General features: G+C 54.6%; 1 protein-coding gene across 3 annotated transcripts in view; it reads right to left on the reverse strand.

Moving 5' to 3' along the window:
- Positions 1 to 25,070, reverse strand: part of COL18A1 (collagen type XVIII alpha 1 chain) — a 138,192-nt gene that overhangs the window by 53,910 nt on the left and 59,212 nt on the right. For 2 of the 3 annotated variants that reach the window (XM_044000301.1, XM_044000300.1), the window contains exon 1: positions 7,497 to 8,273. The exons of the other annotated variant lie outside the window; for it this stretch is intronic. In XM_044000301.1, coding sequence (XP_043856236.1) covers positions 7,497 to 8,154 — 658 coding nt within the window. In that variant the 5' untranslated portion in view covers positions 8,155 to 8,273. Of the gene's footprint in view, positions 1 to 7,496; positions 8,274 to 25,070 lie in introns of those variants that run through there. 3 annotated transcript variants of the gene reach the window in all.

A 25,070-nucleotide genomic window follows, 5' to 3' on the forward strand; every position in this document is an offset into this window, starting at 1 on the left:
TGACTTGCCCAGGGTCACACAGCTAGTAAGTGTTAAGTGTCTGAGGCCAGATTTGAACTCAGGTATTCCTGAATCCAGGGCCGGTGCTCTATCCACTGTGCCATCTAGCTGCCCCTCACAGAGCACCTTTTAAAGGGTTTGTTTCAAGGAAGAACAATCAGCAAACTGCCCGCACACTTCCCTAACAGTGTGACAGTCTAACCCTAGGCTACAATGATTAGGCAGGGCCTCTCACACATGCCAGATCTCAGAGTGGAATGGAGTCCTGCCTCATCCACACCTCCTCATGCAGATGTTTCCCAAGATGGGAAGACAGTGGGCTTGGGGTCTCATGTCCAAGGACCAGTTGAGCTCAGAACCAGGTCTGGCTAAACGGGGATAAGTTTGGGGGCCAATGTCAGATCATCTACCACACCCTAGAGGGGCTGCAATCAGTCTCAGTGGAGGGTGAGCCCCTCCCTAATGATGAGATAGCCTACCTAACGGCCCCTCAAAGTGTTAGTTCAGAGTTTATAACAGGTCTCCAAAGAGTGACACAGACACTGTAAACAGAAAGGGCACAACAGGAGGAAGAGGATCCTGGCACAGAGAAGAGTTCCTTAAGTAACATGGTGGTCCCCCCACCCCAACCAGAGATCCAGCCTTTAATACCAATTAGATCATCAAAGGAACATCTGATTATATAAGATGTATTGGCCCCACGGCCCTGAAGGGGGTGGATGAAATAGCCTGGCTGGGACTCCCTTGGTGTCAGAACAAAGCACTTATGGGAGGGCACAGGCCAGTCTCATGGGACTGAGGAGCTCACAGCTCCATTAGGGATCAACTAGAGCCTTTGAACTCTCCCTAGATCACTCCTAATGACCCCTAGGCTTCTTTGGGCCACACCCCATTCAAGGGTCTGGGTGCATGCCCAGTGATCCAGGCTGCCCCTGACCAAAAATAAAGGCATCCCATTCACTCTGCAGGACAATGAAACCCCTGACCACGCCCCCAGCAGCCTGCCACCATCGGAGACCCCTCAGGCCATAAGGGGCCTAAGAGAGACTGGCTCAAGGACACCCAGCTGATTTAAGGGCAGAACAAGGACCCCAGCCTCTCGATGCCCAGCTCCGGACCCCCCAGGACACCTGCTGCCTCCGTTTCTCCAATAATCCAAAAAGACTCCTACTTAAGTAGTGCTGCAGTTTGCAAGGTGCTGTAAGTACCCACTTTACAGATAAGGAAACTGAGGCTCTGAGAGGCAAGCCTTTCCCAGAGACATTCTGGAGCAGGTGGAGTGATGGATAGAACCTTGGGCTCCATTAATGGGCTTGAGGAAGTCTTTTGGCTCCAACATCTTCTTGCTGTATGAGTGTGAGCAAGTCGGGGTCACCCCAGTGCCCTCTCCACCACGTCCCCCTGTCGAAGGATGGTTCAAGGAGGGGTGATATTGCTGGCTGTCCGGGGCATGAGGGATGGGCCACGGGGGAGCTTTCAGCATCTCTATACCCACCCAGGAAGGCATCGGCCAAAGGAGGGCTTCTGAGTCAGTGTTCCCCACTTTACAGGTGAGGAAACTGAGGCATGTGGCGGTGAAGTGACTTGCCCTGAGTCACACAGGTAGGATGTGTATGAGGCCAGACTGGAACTCAGGTCTTCCCAAATCCAAGTCCAATATATCTACCATCCTATCCGCCCCCCACCTCCCCCCAGCATGACAGGTTCCCCCAGGGCACGGATCAGGCCTTAATCTTCCTACATGAGCCTGAATGAGTGTTGTCTGAAGAATGAACAAAGCCAGTGTGACCTCAATGGGTCGAACCACTTAGGAAGAAGAGAACCAGGCCCTGTGGACTTCCTTCCGGGCCAGACCAGAGCCCAGTGCAGCCTGCTGGCTCACTGTTGGCGCACTGACGACAGCTCGAGACTCTGGAGGGGGAGGGGCGAGGAGCACCCCCATGACAGCCACCCATTATCTGCTCCATGGCCCCTAAGACTCCCCAGCTGGAGGTTCTCTACCCCACCCCCCAGCCCCCAGCCCCAGCCCCAGCCCCATGGGTCTTGTCTCTCCTCTCTAAGGCATCAGGCCCGGCGGTGATGAATAACTGTTTGTTGCCACCTCACTAGGCCTCATCTTGTCCAGCCCCATGTATTTACAGAGGCCCAGAAGGGTAAGGAAGGAGCCTGGGGTCACACAGTTCAAATCATGTCCTGGGGCACTGGACCCAGGGCCACCCCCTCAGGACATCCCCCTTCTGTTTTATCGCCAGCTGTGACTGAGCCAAAGGATGTCTCTCAGACGCGGCACGGGATCTGGGCTGGGGAAACGAGCTCTGGGTTCCAGTCCTGTCTCAGACACTTCCTAGCGTGGACCTTTGGGAAAGTCACTCACCCTCCCTGGGCCTGCTTCCTCCTTTGTGAAGTGAAGGAGCCACAACAGACCAGCCCTCCTGGCTCTGAATCTGCCTCTGACCTGGATTCCTGCCCAGGCCAGATTGCTAACTTGGGCAGGTCCCTCTGCCCGGATGACCTCGGGGCCCCTTCCAGCCCAAGAAGCCAGATGAGGGCTCCGAGACACGGAGGGGCTTATCCTGTGGAGCATCCTGCTGGGCGGCAGTGCCCAAAGAGCAGTGACAGCTATGGAGGGAACTCTGGCCAGTAGAGATAGGGTGGGTGCACAACTCAGAGGCAGGGCATGGGACAGCACAGCTGGTGGCTGCCCAACCGTCCTGAAGATGCTTTGGAACCCACAAGAAAGACCCGAGGGAAAGCCCCCTGCCCCAGCTGCCCCTCTGGGCATCCTCAGGGTCAGTCCTACAAGCCCTTCACACCAGACACTCGCTCACACCAGACACTCACTCACACTGCAGGCTCCTCCTCTCTGTCAGGAGGACCCACAGCCTCTGCAGCTCAGGACGTGGGGGGGTGTGTGTGGGGGGGGGCTGCAGCCTCCCGGTCTCTGTGTTTCACACACAGGAGCCCTTATCCCACAGCCCGAATTCCTGAGGACACTAGAAACAGTCCCTCTATTATCAGGGCTACCCCTGGTTTGGGACAGGCGGCATCAAAGGCCCGGGAGCGCTTGAGGGCCAAAGGTCAGCATGTCTGGGAAGAGCAGGCCCGTTTGTCTGCCTCATTCCCCGCCTCTGCTCGGGAAGACAGAGACCCCACCATGAACCCCAAGTCACAGGACGGATGGCTATTTCTGTCTGCTGGCAGGCAACATCTTCACACTCTTCCTGGGATGCTTCCCTATGACCTCATGGGTCCTGGCTGGTCCTCCCCCAATGTGCCAGCTCACAGCCTCCCCATGTCCCCCCATCTGCCACATCAGGGCTGCCAGCCTGGACAGCAGAGTACAAATGAGCGGGTCTGTGTTGGAAGGTGAGCTCACCTGCTGCCACCTCCTCCCTGCAGTCTGCCCTGATTGCCCCCTCCCCAAAGGCCTGAGGAATGATTCTTCCTTCCAATGGAGCCCCAAAGCATTGGGGCTGCTTCTCTTCCACACATTTATCATGGCTCATTGGATGTGGCTGCATGTGAGTGTGTATGTATGTGAGTGTACATATGTGTGAGTGTACACACACACATATATGGGTGGGTATGCCTGCATGTTTGCATGCACATGTGTGAGTGTATGTGATTGTATGTTTGTGAGTATGTGTGCCTGCATGTATATGTGTCTATGGATTGCATGTGAGTGTGAGCACATGCATGTGTGCATTGTGCTTATGTGTTTATATGTGAATAAGCGCTGTGAGTGTGTGCAAGTATGTGTGTGCATGTGTGTGCTTGTGTGAGGTATTTCACCCCCACCCCATAAGCTCTACAAAAAGAGGAACCGTGTCAGACCCAATCTTTGCATCTTCCCCAGGGGCCAGCACCAGGATCCACACAGAGTCTGGGGTGTGGTTCCAGGATGATAACACAGTGTGCCCAGGACCCCGGGCTCAGTCACTCGGCATCCAGCACAGCAGTGGGGCTGCAGATGATCCAGCCAGAGACTTAGCCCAACTTACTGGCCTTTTAGCTGAGTTTCTATGAGATCCTACAATTGGCAGCAAGTCAGAAGCTTCTGTCCTCCCCCGCGCCCCCAACTCTCTTCAGCAGAAGGTCCCGGGGCCATCAGAGGGAGCTGGGCCTGGAGAAGTCCAGGGGCTGGGAGCCTTCTTGGGGTCAAGTTCCCCACTGAGCAGGGAGGAAGCCACCAGGTTTAATGGGCCAGGTAACCCAAGCCCCAAATATTAACCAGCCAGAGTCACAAACTCACACTCCCCTGAGGGGGAATGGAATTTGGAGAGAGGAAGTTCCAGGGCAGCTTGGTGTGTGCAAAGGGCAGGTGGGGGAGTGAGGGTGAAGCAAAGGGAGGGGCTGGCTGCCCTTCAGGGGCTCCCCGGGGGGACTGTGTGAAGGGGCTTCAGGAGTGCAGCATGATCTGCCCTTTGCATTTCTGGTGGGAAACCAGCTAAATAGCCCCAGGGGTCTTGTCACCAGAGCCTCAGGGCCTCAGTGACATGACCTGCCACATTCTCCTGGACCCGCTCTTGGCCTGCCTACCTCAGCCACCAACTCCTCATTCTCTCAGCTAGGAAGCAGGTGACAAGATCCATTCCTTCAGAGTTTGAGAGGGTTGCCCCAGAATCCCAGAGTCCAGGGAAGGGCCCTCAACAAGAGTGCCCCTACGGGATGCCCAAGTGGCCAGCCACCTCGAGCCAAAGACCCCCGGGGGACAGCAGTGGAGATCCATAGATGGTCAGAGACAGAGGGAGCCCCTGGACAGTGTTGTTGGAAGGGAACACGAATGAGGCCCTGGGGACCTCCCTGAAACCAGAGCCTTCTTTAGAAGGAAAAAGAAATTCTCCCCGATCCCAGCCTGAGAATTCAGCCTTGCCAGCCTCCAGGAGGTCAGGCCTTTCCACCCAAAAGTGGCCCTGGCCTGGGAAATCTCACAGGCTCAGCCAGTGAGCCTGTCTGGGCTCATGAGCCCATAGCCCCAGGTGGGGCCCTGATGCCTTGGGAAAGGGGCAAGCCACAGAGCAACCCACCAGTGCCCCTCCACATCCTTCACCCCTGCCTCTGGCCGGCTCCTCAGGGAGACTGGGCATGGTGAAGCCCCTCTGCTCCATTCTGAGGCCTCACTACAAGGGGCAGGGGCCAAGGGCAGCCACCAGGCCTCTCCTGCTCTGCACTGCCCACCTGCTTCCTGAACACTCAGAGGGTGCACAGTGGAAGGTGGGGCGTGAGGAAGACAAACTGCTGCCCATGGGGGAAGGGCTGGTCATTGGGGGCCGGGAAGGCCTCTGCCTACCAGAACCTCAGCAGAGGCTCTTGGAGTCCTGACTCCACTCAGGAGAATCCAAGGCAGAGGAACTGGAAGTAGCCCTGGTCCCCACCTGCCTCTTCTGGCCCTAGCACATGCACACCATGCACACGTGCACACACACATGCACACATCCCACACATGCATTGCAACACATCACCCATGCACACCCATATACATACCAGACACACATATCATACACACATGTGCACAGTATGTGCCATGCGTACACACAATACATACCACACATGCATGTGCGCGCACACACTCAGGCCAGTTATGAAGTCCAAGGCCACTGACCCACTAACTCCATTAGTGATGAAGGCCTTGGGGAGGGAAGGACAGGTCTCTACAAGCCTGGTCAGGAAATGGAGCCCTCAAACCCAGGCAAGGACAAAAGACATTGGGGGGGGGAGAGACAGCCAAAGTCACCCAAGGTCACCCACCTTAAAACAGACTGAGGGGAAGCAGGACCCTGGGGCCTTCCTCCTCTTCTTGTCTCCCCAGCCTAGAGAGAGGAGGACGGAGCCTTCCCTTGGGCTGGCCTCTGCCTGAGGGGGCTGGTTAACAGAGGAGGGCTCCCCGCCCTCCCTCGGCACCAGCTCCCCATCCCAGATGCCCAGAGCTCACTCATAAGTATGGGTGTCAGGGCCTGGTCAAAGGACTGAAGGGAGTGCTCCCACTCCAGGAGCCGAGCAGAGTGCCAGGCTGCGCCGACCCTGGGAGTGCAGAGCTCTGGACATGGACTGGAACCCTGTTCCTCCACAGGGCACCCAGAGAAGAGGCTGGTCCCCTCACAGCACTTTGGGGGAAAGGAGAGGAGGAGGAAATGGCGGCAGCAAGGCTTGCTCCCATCCCCACCGTGAGGATGAGCAGGGCGGGCCCCGACGGGGGACAAGCCTAAGCAAGCATCCCTTACAAATCTGGATCTCCAGGGCCGCCCAGCTGATCCCGGGCCTTGCACAGGAGCTGACTGAGGCCCACAGAAAGGTACCTGCCCAGAGCCATAGGTTATAAGGAGCAGAGGAGAGACTCGAACCCAGGGCTTGGCTCCAGAGCCAGAGTTTGTGGAACTGAACCAGACTGCCTCGTTTTACAGATGGAGGCACTGAGGCCCAGAGATGGGGATGATCCTTTTCAATTCCTTTAAGAAGCAGAGGAAGCCCACAGCCAGAGGAGTCAGCGGTGATCCTGCTGCCCCTTGGGCCCAGCTCCTGGGCTGCTGGCACAGGAGCACGCCAAGCTCGGCCAGAGGCCCAGCTCCCTCCTCCCTTCACCTCTGCTCACCTGTGGCACAAAGACAAAGACAAGGATGGTGGGAAGGGAAGCGGCTGCTGGACCGTGGCATTACCTGCAGTCATGTCAATAAACACACAGGGGTGCTGGCCATCCCCCTGGGCTGGGAGCAAGGAGCAGGGGATGGGCAGCCGGCCCTCGTGAAGGTGGCCCCAGCACTGGTCCCAGAGGCCCTCACAGAACTCCCGGCATGGTGGCGGCGACACAGAGGTGCTGGAAGCGTTACACTGGGGCACGAGCAGCAAGCAGAAGAAGGCTTCGAGGAAGCGGTGGCACCGCGTGCGCAGCAGCCCCTCCCACCCTCGCAGGGCGGCCCACACCTCCTGGGCACTGTCATGGTGGGCATAATTGGGCAGCCAGAAGTACTCAGTGCCCGGGCGGCTGCAGAAGGGCAAATAGGCTGGTAGCGGCAAGCAGCGACCAGGGGCCGAAGCCAGGCTCGGCGGGTGGAAGGGCCCCTCATCGTGGCCTCCCAGGCTAGAGAACTGCCCAGAAGGGGATAGCCGATCAGACCCCGAAGACCCCGAGACACCAGCGCTAGAGGAGCCCAAATCAAGCGCGTTAGACACAGAACCGGGCCTGTGGCCGGTGAGATTGGCCACCAGGAGCCCCGGGCGCCCGCTGTAGTCACGGTGGGGGCCACGGTGAGCGCGGCCTCCGCCTGGGGCTCGCCGATTGGCCGCAGAGCTGGAGAGCCCATCCCCCAAAGCACCCACCACCGCAGAAGGAGAAAGAAGCCAGGCCCCAGAGCCGCGCTTAGCTGGCGTTTTCGGATGGTCCCTTGGAACTACGATGGGGAGGAAGCCTTCTCTTTCTAGGGACGCTTGGCTGCCGGCCACTTGCCGGGGCGGGGCACCAGGAGGGAGGCCCCCCGGGAGGAGAGGAGAAGGCCCGCTACCTGGGGGAGGGGCGGAGGCCTGCCCAAAGGGCAGCTCCCGGGACCTATTTCCCAGAGGAGATGGTGGAGCTGCGGTCAGGTGGAGGGCGTCTTCTGGCAAGCCTGCAGCGGTCGGGCTCGAAGCCTCCCTGGCGGCGCCCGTGCGCACACTCCCAGGGGCACTTGGCTCCGTCCCAGGTCCAGACACAGAGGGGGTGGCGGGAAGGGTCGTGGGGGCGTCAGCAGCCGGCGCCTCAGTCCCAGCCGAGCTCTCCACGTCGCCTTTCTCATCCCAAAACTGAACTAAACTGCGGATCCCCTGGGCGACGTTCAGGATCTTGGCGCCCACACCAGCGATGTTCTCCTCTTTGAGGTCTCCCCTCACGGAGGCTGCCCGAGAAGGGGTCGTGGCACCACTTGTATTTGCCTCTGAGACCTCAGGGTCCAGCTCCGTCTGCTCCACTGGAACAGGTCCAAGGGCACCTGCCGGAGTAGCGTTGGGGGCTGCGGGTCCTGCAAAGGGGGCACTCTCGCCCTGAGGCTCTGCGGTCCGGAGAAGGGGTTCTACTGGGGCTTCTGTTGCCTTCTGGGTCCACCAGTTAAAAAGTTGGGCCCCGGAACTGGGACAATGAGCAGCCAGCAAGAGGAGGAGAGCCAAGCTGCTCCCGAGGGACGCCATCAAAGGAATAAGGGCCGGCTGGGGCTGCGCAGACCCCCGGAGGTTCTCAAGTCTGGAGCCGCTCCACCATTCCTCAATGGCAACCGGAGTCTGTCCTCTCTGGCTCTGAGGAACTCAGAGCGCCCTTCCCAGTTGGCAGCCGCCTGAGGAGGGGCGTGGCCTGTCCAATCCCCAGGCTGGCCCTCCCCCAGCCTCCCCCATTCATTCCCTGCCTCCTCCCAGCCTCCCTCCCCCAGCTCCACCCGCCCCCCAGCACAAATAGCGGTGTCCCAATCTCTCAGGAGAGGACTAGCCACCCCACCCCGGGGGTAGGGTGCATTTACTAGTATACCTGAGGTGCCTTTCCCCCCTCCTTAATTCTCAAATCAAAGTTCTCTCTTGGGGGAGGGGGGAGAAACAAACAGCAGAACATCTCTAAGCCTCTGCAATCAGCTCTCTGGGCTGCCTGCAGTTCTGGGAAGGTTGTGTGCAGGAGCCCATGCCCCACTCCACCACCATTAACTCCTTCCTAACTACAAGGGAAGGAGACAATAGGGAGACTTCAGCTCCAGGACAGTGGACAGTGAGAGAGCCAAATGCTCATTCAATCTTGCCCTTCTCTCTAGAACAAAGTTGGTCCGTGGGGGGGGGGGGGTCAGGCAACAGAAGACCTATCAGTATGAAAAGCTCCTTACCTAAGGTGGCTCAAGGGAGGGGGGGTGGAAATGCCACTCAGGGCGGCACTGAACCGTGGGGGCTGAGCAGATGGAGGGAGCAAATGGTTACACCTCTCTCTGCAAGGCCACAAAACTTATCATTAACTGGGCTGCTGGAGGGTCGTGGGCATCACCAAACCCTGGCAAAGCCACAGTCAAGGGGGCTTCCAGAGGTCACCAAGCAAGTAAATGTTCCCCTTGGACAACAACACAACTTGAAGGGGAAGCGAGCCCCTTAGAAGGAGCCTCCTCTTAACAAACAGATGTCAGCAGCATCTGGGGGGGGCAGTGTCCAAGGCAGGGATGGGGGGGGGGGAGCTCCAATCTGAAGAATAATGTGGCTTGGACATGCAGGGCAGGGAGACACACCAAGAATTAGAATGCAGAGAGAGCTCAATTCCGGAGCCAACCGGGTTACCCTTCCATTCAATACCATCATGTGCTGGGTAAGGACAGGCCAGTCTAACCCAGTTCAGCTTGATGCTATGGGGAGAGGACTCAACAGGGCAGGAATTGGGGGACCAAAGGGTTGTTGGGAGATTACAGGCAGGAGAACAGGGCATTCCATGTGCCCTAGAGACAAAGGCAAAGCCACAGAGACAAGATGGAGAGAGATGAGACAGAGAGATTGAGGGAGCAGACAGACAGAAGCCGATGACGTCTCCTAACATGAAAAACTCCAGCCAGTGTAATTCAGTCTGTTGGGGTTAACAGGCAGCTCACAAACACAGTCATCTGAATTATTTCTCCCATCCCCACACTGGTGTCTGGTCCCCTTTCTCTAGATTATTTCTAGAAGCTCACATTCACAGTAGATGTTACCTAGAGGAGATCTAGCTCAACAGCCGACCTGAAATGTAAACCCCCTCAAAAATCATCCTACCCCATAAGAAAGTCAAGCCCAACCTCTACTTGGAGGCCTCCAGCAGCAACAGGGAACTCACTGCCTCCTGAGGAAGCCACCTTCATGTTTAGGCAGTTCTAGAGTCAATTCTTGATATCCAGATAAAAGTGACCTCTCTCTATCCCCCCACCCCCCAGCCATTCCTTCTGCTCCCTCCCTTGGGGCCAAGCAAAATCTAAATAAATGCTCTTCATGGGGGAAGTAGCCAGGGGCTCTGGGATGTCTTGGGCTAAAGGTGAGATCTGCAGCCACAGAAGAGAACAAAGGGGGGCAGCTAGGTGGAGCAGTGGATAAAGCACTGGCCCTGGATTCAGCAGGATCTGAGTTCAAATCCAGCTTCAGACACTTGACACTTACTAGCTGTGTGACCCTGAGCAAGTCACTTAACCCTCATTGCCCTGTTCAAAAAGAAGAAGAAGAAGAAGAAGAAGAAGAAGAAGAAGAAGAAGAAGAAGAAGAAGAAGAAGAGAACAAAGCTCACAGGTGACCATGACCCACACTCTAGCCAACTGTAGGACAACTTTCTTTCACCACTAGCAAATGATGTTCTTTTAAACAAAAATATCCGGCATTTGCCTGTGTTATTTTACTGGATCCTCCCAACAACCCGAGGAGGTAGGTGGTATTATTATCTTCCCTTATTATGGAGGAAACTGAGGCAGACAGAGGTTAGGTGACTTGCCCAGGGTCACATAGCTAGTAGTAAATGTCTAAAGTTGGATTTGAACTCAGGTCTTCCAAATGCAAAGTCCAGAGCTCTGTCCACTGAGCCACCTCCAGCTGACATCACAAAGGTAGCGAATGGCAGAGCCCAGATGTGAACACTGGCATTTTGACTTCAGATTGTCTCCACTCATGCACTCTTTATCATGAGTGATACCACTGACCTGCCCAAACTCTTCCCCATACACTAGCTTAGGCTGCATTGGGAGGAGGAAGTGACAATCCTGCTGTCCTCTGCCCCAGTCCGATCCCACTTGTATCACTGGGTTCTGTTCTGGGTGCCACATTTGAAGCAGGATGTGGACAGTCTAGGGAGCATCAGGGAGGAGGGAAACCAAGATGTCTCCCAATCATGTCACAGGAGTCCCACTTAAAGGAACCACTGGTCCTCCTGGACTCCTCTCTCTCACCCCTCCAATTCAAGCTGTTGCCAAGGCCTGTTGATTTCACCTCTGCATTATCTCTCATCCATTTCACCTCTGCAGCATCTCTCCTGAATTTCACCTCTGTGGCATTTCTCACCAATCTCACCTCTGCAACATCTCTTGTCAATCTTACCTCTGCAGCATTTCTCATTGATTTCACTTCTGTAGCATTTCTCATCAATATCGCCTCTGGAACATTTCTCATCAATCTCACCTCTGCAGCATCTCTCATTGATTTCACCTCTGCATATCTCTCCAGAGTTCACCTTGGCACTGTCTCTCCAATTTGTCCCCTCCTCTCCTCTGACACTGCCCCCACCATGGTGCAGGCCCCTATCACCTCATGCCTGGATTATAGAAATAGCTGCCCCAGTGTAGGGGCTGGAGCCTCCGGACACGGGCCAGAGAAGTCTGGACTAGGGCTCGGGCCTGTGAGCCGAGCCTGTGGTCAGTCCTTCCCCTTCCTGCCCTTCGAGGATTTTTTAAACTCCCCCCCGCCCCCCGCAGAACCCACCAAGGCATGTCATGACAGGAGCCACATTAAAGGGTCTACCAGGCACTGACCTGGGTGCAAAAAAAAAAAAAAGAAATAGCTGCCAAGGGGTCTGACTTCCTCAAGTCTCTCCACTCTAGTCCACCCTCCATTTAGACACAGTGATTTTCCTAATGTTCAGGTCCAATCATGCCACACACATCCCCCCTCAATAAACTCCAGTGGCTCCCTATCACCTCTAAGACAAGTCACAAATTCCTCCAAAATCCTTCAGCATTTGGCTCCAACCTAATTGCAGATTTATCTCATGTACAAGGGAAGTAGTGAAACCAGCCAACTCAGCATTCCATCTCCAACTCCATGCCTGCTCCCTTGGAATGCATGACCACCATCTGTGTGTCTTCCTTCCTGATCTCACCTCTATGTTAGGGTCTTCTTTCTCCAAATTATTTCGTACTTTTTGACCTAACTTCTCTAGGTTGGCTTCTCGATGGCTTCTAAGGCATTCTAAATTCTAAAACTAGGTGATTCTAGGGCAGATCCCATCTGGAAGAATATGGGCTTCCTGAGGGCAGGGACTAGTTTACCTTTATCTTTGTATCTTCTGTGTCTAGTCCAGTGCTGGGCTCAGAGCAGGCCCTTAATGATATTATTGGATGGGGACTGGAGATGTTTAGCCCCAGAAGGAAAGGCTCAGGGAGAACAGAGTTTTCCTTTCCACTCCATTCCCTCCCAGGTTTTGTGTGTACCCAAAGGGTCACTGCCTGCCCTCTCTCAGGCTGGACCCAGGAGCAGCCACACGTGAAAGAGCTAACAGCTGTCTGATGGCCAGGGCTACCACAGAAAGTCACTTATTAATAAACCTGCCTTTGGAGTGATTTCGTGTCCCCGAGAACTTTCTCAGGGAGAGTTAACCAAATTACTTAGTTAAGAGACTTTGGCCATTGGCAGCTGGACGTGGTCCCTCCCTCCTTCCCTGGGCTGGGGATCAGCCAGATGCAAACATCTGTTTTTCAGCAGCCTCTGCTCTCAAGATTAATCCCCTAATGCAGAGGATTAATCCTAAACAAATTATCATAGAATAGTGTCCTTTTGTTTGAAAATCCTCAGGGTCTCAGATTCTGGTTTATGCAAGGTTCTTTATCCCTCCCTTCCTCATTCCCTCACTCTGAGTCCGCAGGGTCTGAATCCAAGTTACAGGATGGAGAGAAAGGCGAGACCGAGGAAGCTTGAAGTGCCTGCCAGTGGGAAGGAAGCTGGCATTGGAGGCAGCAGAGGGCTGGCTTCACAAAAGTCCTGTCTCTGATACCGAGAAGTGTGGCCATGGGCCAATGAGTTCATAAGGGTTGGAAAGGCAGTCTAACTCCCTCATTTTACAGGTGAAGAAACTGAGGCCCAGGAAGGGGAAGAAACTCCCTAGGAGCATGAGCTGGGAAGAACCTCATCCATTAGACTATAAGCTCCTGGAGGGCAGGCACTGCCTTTTGTATTCCTAGCACCTAGCACAGTACCTAGCACAAGGAAGTGCTCAATAAAGGTTTGTTGACTGGCCTACTCCAGCCCCTTCATTTTACAAAGAAGAAAACTGAGGTTAGAAATCGATGAAGCGACTTGACCAAGGGCACAGAGACAGCAAACATTTAAAGCACGACTGGAACCCAGGTCCTCCGAAGCCAGATAACACTCTTTCCACCGCACTGAGCCTCAGGTTGATCCATTTTAAAATGCCAGGAATCATTCTATTCTCTGTGCTTTGCATCCACATAACAGAGGTCTGTGCTCGGCATAGAGCAGGTGCTTACTAAATGCGTATTCTTTGAGGAGACCATTCCCTGCAGCATCTCCTTCCAAGAGATCTGGATTATGGACTGGATGGATGGTCCTGGCTCCCCGAGCCAGGTGCTCCATAGAAAGCCCTGGAGGCTTCTCCCCGCTCCCAAGCTGGGCCCTCCTCCTGGCTCACACCAAGTCCAGCCTGACATCAGCCACTGGGAGAGGGGCTGGGCACGTGAGAGCTGCCTTGAGGAAGCCAAGGTTGCGGGGTGTCTGGGAGGTGGGGGGGGGCCGAAGTAATTGCCACAGAATGTTCTAAATTGGAGCATGGTGGAGGAAGATGTCTTTGCCCTAGATGTCCGAAGATAGACCTGCCCGGCTGCTTATGCAGGCGGACACATCCACAGACACGCTCCCAAAAGACACGAATGCCCCCAGACTCTTAAACAAGACCCAAGTGTGCACAGACACCTTCCCCCGCCACCACCACTTGCACTGGCCCCAAAGAACAGCAGCAATTCTGTCAATGTCTTGGGCCCGAATCCCTGCCAGCTGCCCTGGTGCCATCCTGGCCAGCCCTCTCAGCAGAATCATCCTTTCCCAGACCACTGCTGTCCCCTAGTTCTCTAACCTGGCCCGTGACGGTACGACAATGATCCCCTAAAATCTTCCCTCTGAGCATGACGGCCTTGGTAATCGCTCTGAAGGAGGCTGGGGTGGCAGGTGGGTGACAGCGGGTAGGAGTCTTCCCTTGGAATTCTCAGGGGAAATTCTTTAATACTCTATTGTCCAAGTGTGAAATACCAACAAGGCATCAGCGAGGAAAGGTCAGGGAAAAAAGTACACTGGCCTTGGAGCTAAGGGATTACTCGGGAACCCTGATAATCAGAGCAGCATCAGCAGAGGAGGATGGTGGACACCAGACACCAGACTGAAGGGGCCAAGAAATGAGGATGTGCAGACAGTAAGACAAGGGTGAGAGAGCTCTGGCAGTTATGTGAGTGCAACAGGGCAAAGAAGACGTCTGATTTCACTTCCGGGAGTATGTTCCATAGACTGAGAAGGAAAGACAGTAGTTGTGTGTGGAAGAGGACAGAGGGCAGTGGTGGAGGGGGTTCAGTCTGGTGAGGAGGACCAAGTCTTTCTCTGAGACTAGCAGGAGACAGTTATTGCCATAGTCCCAGGGGGAGGTGAGGGGGGCAGTGCCAGACAAGAGAAGGGTGTATATTGAAGAGATGCTGCAGAAGTGGAATCTATGAGAGATAGGGCAGAGGCAAAATCAACAAGAAATGTTGCAGAGGTGAAATTGACAAGAGATTCTACAGAATGCTGTAGAGGTGAAACTGGCAAGAGATGCTGAGGAGGTGAAATCAGACTTTGGCACCATACTGAATATAGGAATGAGAAAGAATGCAAAGTCCAGGATGATGCCTGGAGTATTAACACAAGTGGCTGGGAAAAGAAATGAAATTTAACACGAATTGGGTAATGAGGCAGCACTGGCTAGCAAGCCACGGACAGCCCATCAAACTCCATTGCCCTCTTGGGAGAAACAAGTGCTCAGGGTTTCAGACTTTGGGGTCATCTTTCTATGTGGACATCCCAGAAATCAAATATGAATATCATAGGACTTGAAGCTGGAATGAAACTTAGAGATCATACAATCCAGGGCCCCATTTTACAGACAAGGAAGCTGAGGCCAGAGAAGGTAAGGCTCTTCCCCAAGGTCACAGAAGGATTAAGGAATAGAGCTGGGATCTGAACCCAGGTTCCCTGACTTCCAAGTGAGGGCTCAATATAAGCCTTCTTTCATCCCCTCTGGCTTCCAGATCATAGTTCTAAATTCCCAGATGAAGCTTCTGTCTTCAAAGCTTTGCGATTTTCCTTTTTCCCCCTTTTATGATAGAGAAATGTGCCCCAACATGTCAGCTGCTCTCCTGGCATCCCACACCCACAGCCAGACCATGTTTCTGTCCCAACATGCTTAGCTTCCATTCCAAGGGAGACATCTTACTTCTGTTAGGGCAGTTCTGCCCATCTGTAGGGTAGAGAGGTATGTGGGGGTGGTGGAGAACCAATTGGCTTTTACGGGAAAGGGTCTGGGTTTGAATCCTCTCTCTACCCCTTACTCCCTGTGAGACCTTGGACAAGTCTCCTCTCCTCTCTGGGCTTCATTTTTCTCTTGGTGAAGCGAGGAGGTGTTGGGGTTAGAGAGGCTATTCTCCTATGCTATATTCTGTGATCTCAAGGGACCCTCTTGGCAATCACAAGGAAGTACACGTTGTTCACACAAACTGTTCTCAGGGTCCCTTGAGAAATGGGCCCCGTGAAGGAGGTTTCCCCCAAAAGAGAAAATCAGATGTTCAGATGTCAACCAAGAACCTTCTCTCCCCTCACCTGGATGTCTGGGTGTCCCTACTCCCCTCCCCAAGGAGGCAAGCACAGACAGTTCTCTCTCTTCTTCCCTAGGACCCTCACACCCACACAGATAGGTAGATGTTCCAAAGCCTCTCACTCAAGGGGGAATTCCGGCTGGCCTCCAGCACTTGTGCACACCAATGCAGGGTCGCAGGGCATCAGCATTAGAAAGGAACTCAGGGGCCATCAAGACCAGACTCCTCATTCTGCTGAGGGAGAAACTGAGGCATGCAGGGTGAGTGTAGCTCACAAAGCAATCGCTGACTTGAGGACCCACGTAAAGTGAGCCTGGAACCTAAACATAGGTGGGAAGTCAGTGACCCCCGCCAGACCTGCACAAGCCCAACAACTGCCCTAGCTCAAGGGAGAATAGAAGCTCTCAGAGGGCAGGTAGATTTTCCCTTGACCTTTGTCCCCTTTGTCTCTTCGCTGCTCGGCGTTTCAGGCCACTCTCTGAGACAGGAAGCTACAGACGGGTGGCTGACCTGCTTCAGAGGGACTACCTCATCCCAACAAAACCCTAGGTCCAGGCTGGATGAAGGAATGAGCCAATGACCTCCGTGCAGATGCCCCCGAGCACCCAGATGCCCCACGGCTCCTCTCGTTCCCCCACAGACAGGAGGCCACCTTTGTTAAAGCTGCACAGCCTCACCCACCCAGCATCCCCAACTGCCTGAGGTGGGACAGCAAAGAAGAGACAGATGTCGGTCTGGGGCCTAGACCAGCACACATGCACAGACTAACAGATCACGTGAGCTGGGAGGAGCAGAGGGCGACTCTGCCTCCCCCTTCATTTCATGGAATGGGATAACTGAGGCCCCAGAGGGGCAGTGACCTACCTTGGGCCACACGGCAGGGGTGTGCCCGGCTCTCTGGACTCCCTGGCCACTCCTCCTTCCTCTTGCCCCTTCTCCAGAGCTCACCTCGCTCAACAAACAAAGGGCTGATGAGATCATGGAAGCCTAATGCAAGCTTATACTTAAGCTGGATGAGCCTTCCAGGGAAGCAGGATCGGGGATCTCCTTGTGACGGTGGGGTGATGCAGTCCCCGGGGCAATGGCCCATGGGATAGAAGTGAAAGAGAATCACGGAGGCCCGTCTCCTGGCACTGCCTGAGCCACAAGCTGTCGGCGACACCCCCTGGCAAGTCACCTCTCCGTGGCTTCTGCCTCAATTTCCCAAACAGTAAAAGGGGGCAGGAGGAAGCAAGACTAAGTGATCTCTAGACTTCCTTCTGGCTCAACCATCCAGGACCTGACCAGCAGAAGGGGCCCCTGGAACTGGCCTTGGGCGCAGGGAGACCCACGGGGGCCTCTCACTGCAGTCACTCGCTCTGTGCGGGACTTCAACTTCCTCAGCTTTAAATAAGGGGCTTGGGCAGAGGAGCCTCCAAGACCCCTTCCAGCTCTCCAGGACCTAGGCCCCACTGGCCATAAGAAAGTGGAGGTGTGGGCTCTGGAGTGACCCAGAAATGTGTAGGGAAGTTCCCAAGGCCTTGGGAAAGCCCGCGCTTTGAGAAATCAGCCATCCTAGAGAAGCGGTGAAAAACACTCTTAATCTATCCCTTCGAATCCTAAGGGGGAAATGCAGAAAACTGGAACTAGTCAGTCAATAAGCATTTATGAGACACCTACTGTATTCCCATCCCTGTGCCAAGCCAACCTGGGTCAGCCCAGGACCCCCTTTGTGGCCACCACCGTGGGGACTGGAAGTGGCTCCCTCTGAGGGACAGCTGGCCTCACTGGCCCACAGCTGGGGGAAGGGTAGGGAGTAATGAAACCTTGAAGGACATTTTCAAGTGCAAGTAGAGGAAAGGAAGGACATCATCACTGGCTCACCCAGAGGGCACAGGGGCCAGGGGCCCAATCTGAACTGCAGGAGCAATCATGCTGGGAAAGCCCAGCAGAAAGAAAGGGATCCCCACGGAGACGCTGGCCTGAGGCCAGCCAGAGAAAACTGAGCGAGAGCTCCTGCCCTTGGGGCTAAGGCTTCGGTTACCTGGGGGAGGCCTCACTCCCTGTGAGACCTTGGACAAGTCTCCTTCCCTTGCTGGGCCTCAGCTTCCTCTTTTGTAAAACAAGGGGGTGGCCCAGGGAGTCTCTAAGATCCCTCCAACACTAAACCCTATGATTTTCGGGGCTGCCTGAGAAGCGTCATTGTGTCCACTGCCCCAGATGTGAGGTGAGAAGCTGTTAGTAACTCAGTGCAGTGACACAACCAAGGTACCTTCTAAAGACTGCACCTTCTAGCCTTCTCTAACACTTTATTCCCCTCCTCCTATTCCACAATCCTGCCCCTCGTCTTGTTGGGCTTGTCTCCTCATTAGAATACAAGCTCCCAGGGGGCAGCTGGGTGGTGCAGTGGATAGAGCACCAGCCCTGGAGTCAGGAGGACCTGAGCTCAAATCCAGCCTCAGACACTTGACACTTACTAGCTGTGTGACCCTGAGCAAGTCACTTAACTCTCATTGCCCCATGTGGGAATTTATTTTGATTTGGGGACCCTGCCTTTGAGCTGAGATTAAAAAGCCTTAGGCCCTCAGGGTTTTTTTCTGTGTGAGGGGCTGGTGCCCCTCCCCCTCCACTTCAGCTGAGCCAAAAATGGGCTTTTCAGGACACCAGGTCAGACGGGGTGGTGGGGGGGAGCCCCAGCTCTCTATGCCCTGAGGGGAGCTGCCCCAGAGATCCCAGGCTTGTCCTGCCAGGCCCGTGCGGAGCTCCCAGGCAAGCAGCAGGGGGGCACGGGCCCCTTGAGCCCCGCTGGGCACAGCCCTAGTGAGACAGAGAAAAGGCTAAGAGCAAGGAAGAATGCCAGAAGGCTAGAGATGCAGAGAGGTTGATGAGAAAGGGACGCTGGGGTTGGCAACAGAGGTGAGGACGCTAAGGGGCTTTTCAGGGGGATCAATAAAGTGAAAGTTGGAGGGAAGGAGAAAAAGGGTGAAAGTTGGAAAGAACCTGTCCAAGCAGCATACCCTAAGGCAAGAGGCGGCCAAGGCCCTTATTGTATTAAAAGCAGACAGGCTGTATAATTTGCACTTCTTAACCCTTATGTTTTCATTTATTTCTATAAATAAATTCTGCTTTGCTTATTTAATTAGGAGGCTTGTTAATTGTTTGCTTATCAATTTGGGAGCAGTATGGAGAAATTTTGTAAATGGCCTATACTAAATTAATAGCAGTCTGATAGCCAGCCAGTCAAAAATCCCCAGATTAGTCCTCCAGTTAGATGAGGCTTTGCAGTTAGTGTAGTCCCCCCAAATTAAGCCTGGTCAGTTAAAATATCTTTACACCCGCCAAAAGAATACAAGCTTCCTGAGGGCAGGGATTTGCTTTCACTTTTACTGCGGGCAGTATCTGGTACACAGTAAGTGTTTAATTAATGCATGCTGACTGACCAACTGACCCTGGTGGCCATCTAGTACAAAGTGAACTTGACTGAGGATCTTGTCAACAACGAGTCCAAGCAGAGGACATCAGCCTTCACCGAAGGGAAACTCTGGGAGGGCAGACTCATGTCTGCCTTTTTCTTTCCATCATCAAGTCCAGAGCCAGGTATGCAACAAGCATTTCATAAATGTTTGTTGGGTGGTGAACAGACCCGCCACCTTCCACTCTAGGGTAGCTCTTGTTAGCAAGAAGCCCTTTCTTCCATAAACCCACGGCGCTTTCTTTGTAGCTTCTCCTTCCATCATGCCTGGCTCTTGGGAAGGAGGAGGGGGGAAGGGGGAGGGCGGAAGAGGGGGGAGGAGGACAAGGGGGGGAAGGCCAGCCCCTTCCTGCTGCCCCCAAGTCCCCCACTTCTGAGGCCCTCGAGGTGCCCTTGGTCTGTGGCTCCTAGCCCGCCTTCCCTCGTTGGTGGGTGCTTCCCGGTGCCTCACAGACACAGCACTTGCCAAAGTCGTGCACACCCACCAGGTACAGCTGCCGTTGATGGAAGCTCAGTCCCAGCTCCCCTCCGGGAAATGGGTGGGAACCTTTGGGCACAAACAAAGCGCCAGGCGACTGAAGGGGCTCCGTTAGGCCTGTCCCCACCATGCGTCTTAGTTACTGGCTCTTTGCCTGCTCATCCCCCACCTCCCCCAGGACCACAGCTCTTTTCCCAGTCCCCCTTTGTGATAAGACAACAACACACATGCCTCCTTCTTCCCTCCCTACCACCATGGAGTCACGGGAGCTTGTTCATTCCTGTTGCCGGGGTAGAGGCCTTTTATTTCTATTATTAAACCCATCCATATGTGTCAGCTCGCCTCTTGGCACTCCGAGAATCAGCTCTGCTCCCAAGGAGGGGCCGAGGGAACACCCATTTTGTGGTGTGCGCAGCCCCCCTGGCAAAGGTGACGGGGAGGATTCCAACAGCCCCAGCCCCTCCTCCGGGACAGCTGCTACCCACACAGAGACCCTTCCAAAGTGTCCTGGCTAACGCCCCCCATTCCTGTGGCGCTGGGATGTGTCTCTTGGCCCCCCTCCATTCAGAAGGTCATGAAGGGGCCCTGCTGATGGTCGAGGCAGGCCCCCAAACCCAAATCCTGCCTCAGATCAAGAGCAGCTGGCCCAGGGAAGGCTCTGGCAGAGGCAGGAGTCCTAGTCATCTCTGAGATGCTGAGGTGCCCCTGACTTCATCTAGGACAAGCCCTGGACCCACTTCAAAGATGATCTCCGCACCTCAAGTTTCTTCTCTGCAAAATGATTGGAGCAGACAGCCTCTCTGGTCCCTTTTACCACCCAATCAAACCCTTGTAGCCCCAGGGGTCAAAGGAAGATGCAAGGCTGGGGGGGGGTCCAGTGTTGGTCACTTGTGGAAGGCCTTCCCTCCTCACCTCAGCCTCTTAGCTTCTTTCAAACTCCCCTTCCTGGGGGCAGCTAAGTGTCACAGTGGATATAAAGCACCAGCCTTGCATTCAGGAGGACCTGAGTTCAAATCTGGCCTCAGACACTTGACACTTACTAACTGTCTGACCCTGGGTAAGTCACTTAACCTTCATTGTCCTGCCCCCCCCCCAAAAAATCAAACACCCCTCCTACACGGAGTCTAGCTGCTGATGTCCTTGCCCACCACACTGACCTTGGACGCATTTGGCGGACAATAGGGAAATGGCCTCAGAGACCAAGAAGAGTCAGGTCCAAGTACCTCCTCTGATTCATACCCTGGGCATGTGGCCCTAGACAGCACAGGAAGATGCAGAGAAGGTGCCAGGCTGGGCCAGAGAGCTATGACCTCCCTACACATTTATGCGAGTTTCTCCAAGAGAAGGGAAGCTGGGCTTTCTCCCTTTATCCATAATGGGGGCTCCAAAATCCTTGCTGTTTGACTGAGCTTGTGAGCCACTAAGACTCCCAGATCTTTTCCAAACAATCTCCACAATCTTTTACTTGTGAGCCTGGTTTTTTAAAGCCCCAATGTAGGACTTTGGATTTTTCCATATTAACCTTCATTTTGTTAGATTCGGGCCAACATCTTAGCCTCTTGAGTATTTTTGGATAATCCCAACAATCATGGCGCCTGACAGGTCGTGCTGTAAGGTCTCTCATATGAAGCTCACAATAATAACCTCGAGACACAAAAAGTCCTGGCCTTATGATCACTATTTTACAGATATGGAAACTGAGTCTCAGGGAAGGGACATAAGCTACTTGAAGTCATACAGCTAGCAAGGGCTGGAGGAAGGATTGGAATCCAAGTCCTTGTGGCTCCCCTGTGGTTAGCTCTAACTCAGAGCTCCCATAAATAAGCCTTCCCTCTGGGCATGCTTTATCCACGGAAAGATCCCAGTGCCCAAGTCCCAGATACCTCCAGATCCTGCCAGATCCCACCCAGACTCCGCCTAGATGCCGCCCAGGGTGCGCGTTAATGGCAGCGCTCTATCCCCCGCTGCCATCCAGCCCACATTTCTCCACCTCCACCAAGAGAGACCCTGGGAAAGGTTGTGCTCCCACCGTCGCTCACACACCGTTCTCTCCCATCAGCCTATAGCTAGACACAGGCTCTGTGCGGCTGCTCTTTCTCCATTAGGCTTCTATCTCCCCCCTCCTCCCAATCCCAACTACACGCCCAACGAGAAGTCGGGGTTGGGGTTTGGTTTTCTCCCTTTAGGTGAAGATATAAACAAAAGCTGGAGCCAGGGGCCAGCGGGAAGGTCAGTCGCCAGCCTAGAGGCAGGGACAGGAAACCCTGCCACGGCCCATCTGGCTCTGGCCCAGAGGTCATCGGCCAAGGCCCGCCAGCCTTTTGAACATCAAGGGGCAATGGCCCGCCATCATCCAGCGAAGCTGGGACAGAGGCTCTGGCCTTGGTGGGCCGGAGGGAAGTCGATTGATCAGCTTCCAAGGGCGCTTTCTTCATCCCAGTGTTGGGCCTTGTTCCATGCCAATCCCCCCAGGCACATGCACACGTACACATGTGTGTGTACACACATATATGCTGAGCTCTGGGCAGGTTTCCCCACAGAGTAGACTGGATTGTCCTCCCGTCTTCTCCAGGACACGGCCCCCTTCTCTCCCTCCCTCCCTCCTCCGCCTCCCCCCACGCAGGCCCGGCCCCCTGCTTCTTGCTGGGATGGTCACAAGAGCCCCTCATGCCCCCCCTTCCCCTCCTCAAATCCATTCTTGCCACACTGACTTTCTTAATGCGTCAGTTGAATTCCATCCCTTCCTGCTGTCAGAAGCTCAGATCCCTTTGCCAGGCATCCAAAGCCCTCTGCTCTCTGGCACCAGGTTTGGGCTTACTTCACACAACGCCCTGCCATAAGCTCTGAATTCCAGACACACTGGATTACCCATCCTTCCAAGCAGACATGCAATGTTCCCTCTCCCATGGGCATTCCTGTGCTCATGTCCTTGCCTGAGCCTGCCTGGAGTACTCTTCCCAGCTGCTGCCCTCTGGCTGAGACAGGACCATCCTGTGAGACCTAGCTTAGACTCCCCGCCTCTTGTGGGGGAGACACCTTCAGAGGCAGTGCAAGGATATGCCCCGAGGAGGTCAAGGACAAAAAGAGAGGTTCCCCAGATGCCCCAAAGTTATTGCTGCCTTTCTGCAGTGGCTTCTGGGAGAAGCCCCCTGTGGAACCCGGAGCAGGGCAGTCCCCACACACAGCTCCAAGCTAACTGGCTGGTAGCATTGATTGACATGACTTACAGGCGGTCTAGGAATAGATGTAACTTCCTGGCGCCAGGCAGCTTCTGGAAGCTAGTCACATGCTTTCTTTTCAGGGGGGCATTGCCCTGGTTCTCACGTGGTCTTTCTCAGCAGGGAGTGGCACCCTGATTCTCACAGTCAGCAAACCTCCCATCGACTTCATCAACGTATACTGCAAAGACACATCTCCCCCACCATGGCTTGAGCTTCGTGCCTCAGTTTCCTCAACTGTAACATGGTGGGGTTGATTAGATGCCTTGGAAGGCCCCTGCCAGCTTCACATCACTGAGCCTGGGACCCACCTAAATAAAGCGTCTATCTTCACCATCCCAAAGCAGGCTGTACCTCTGAATGTGGGAAGGGCGAAGATGCCTTCCTGGGTGCAGCGGTTGTGTCTGTCCCAGAAGGCTCTCCTTCCTCGGGGACTCCGTTCAGACCTAGCCCTTCTAGAGATGATGCTGAACAAGGTCTTCGGCAGAAGGTAAACTCCTTGAGGGCAGGCACACATCATCGGTACGCACGCCCGCCTCAGGGGGCATGTGACCAACAGCAGCAGATCTCTCCAAAGAGAAGAAAGAGAAAAACCAAGCAGCACAAAGAAAGCCAATGGAGCCATCAGCCCAAACAAAATAAATTCAAGGTTGGTTTTGAATATCACTGAGTTTGGTCTGAAAGGGAGGCCGCTGCTGGACATGACCTCTGGCCTCCTACAAGTAGGACATGGGGCATTCTTTCACTAGGCCCCATCTCCTGCTCAGTTAACCCAATATCGAAGCCCAGACAAGCCTGAGGGCTGGTAGTGACCAATCCTGAGAGCCCCCCCTCAAACCCCCAACTACATGTACATGTGTGAACACATGCACACATGAGGTGTGCGTGCAATACACATACACGTGTGAACACTCACATGTGTATGGACGTAGGCATGTACATGTCCACACTCAAGAGGGCAGAATTCTTGGCTTCTTCCAACTGACCCTTTGGGTCAGCTCATTCCATTGGCGGCTGGGGCCTTTTTCCCAAAGTTCCCGCAGGAACAACTTCTAAATGAATTCCTGCTCCTCGGAAGCAGACATGACTCAGCAGAGGGTGGGAAGAGGCAGGAAAGTCCCCTTAGACCCAGGGAGACTTTCATTCTTGGTGAGAATTCAGACCAGCCTAAAAATGACTCGGCTCCCTGGGACTGGCCAAGGATTGCCTTCCGTTCCTCATTCCCAGGTGGCTTCCTGCTATCTGACCTCCCCATTGGACTGTAAGCTCCCCAGAATACAGCAGGCGCTTAATGAGTGTTGACTGAATCAGAGGGGACCTTGTCACACCCACAGTCAGCCCCACCCCACCACACCCAATGCCAGCTTTCTTCCACTTCCTGGACTCATTCCTGCTCAATTTAGAAAAAGAAGATGACAGACCAATGTCCTCTCAGAAGAAAACTGTCCCTGAAATGAGGCTGCAAGGCCCGTGAGGACACAGCTGCTTCTGAACAAGAGTACTCCCAGCCTGGGATTGCCAGCTTTAGGGAACTCCCCTCAGCCACGCACACTGGCATCTCTTCTGCAGCTAATAGCACCCCCCAGAGCACAGAGGTGGAGGGGATGGTCCAGCAGCACGAGGCAGCACTTGAACTCATGACTTCCTGACTCTGAAGGCACCTCTCTATCCACTAGGCCACACTGCCTCCTTGGTGATCATGACCGTGGAGGAGGGAGGTACAAGAACATTCACAAACCTCCTAATGAAAGCCCTCGGTAGGTGCCTCATGTGCAGGAAATACAAGGAGGGCTTTGAGGAGGGCCTCTCTTTGAGAGTTGGAGGCAGCTCAGGGTTCTTAGGTAGGGTCTCAGATACGTCACAGTGGCCAGAGAAGCCAGCATCTAATGAGAACCAAACCAGCCGTTTCCTACTGCACACGAGGCACCTCAGTAACGATTGACGGGGTTACCAGGACAAGGAAGCTTTGTGCCTGCCTGCAGGGGGATGCCACTCTAGCCCCGGAGAGGAGCTGGGCCGGTCATAGAGGTGAAATGGGAGGTGGTCTCTGCCCTCCTCATCCTCAGTGACTCTTGCCATGGCACCATGGGACCTGCTGGGAGCCTGACATCACATGTGCCCTCCCTGCCTCTGTGAGTGGCCCGCCTCCTTCTCTGACCAATCATCACTCACAGCATGAGAGCCGGGCACGGTTCAGGGACCCGCATGGCCTTTCTTGCTTGGCTGGGACACACCTGCCCAACGAGCCTCTTCAGGTGAGGCCCCTCAGCCGCCAGGTGAAGCCTGGGGAGAGGCCGGGAGACAGCCCCAAGGTGCACTGACTGACTCGCTTCATTTCCATGTTGCCACCTCCTCGTTGTCAC

The sequence above is a fragment of the Dromiciops gliroides genome, chromosome 4 (assembly GCF_019393635.1).
Source record: "Dromiciops gliroides isolate mDroGli1 chromosome 4, mDroGli1.pri, whole genome shotgun sequence".
NCBI classification, from domain to species: Eukaryota; Metazoa; Chordata; class Mammalia; order Microbiotheria; family Microbiotheriidae; genus Dromiciops; species Dromiciops gliroides.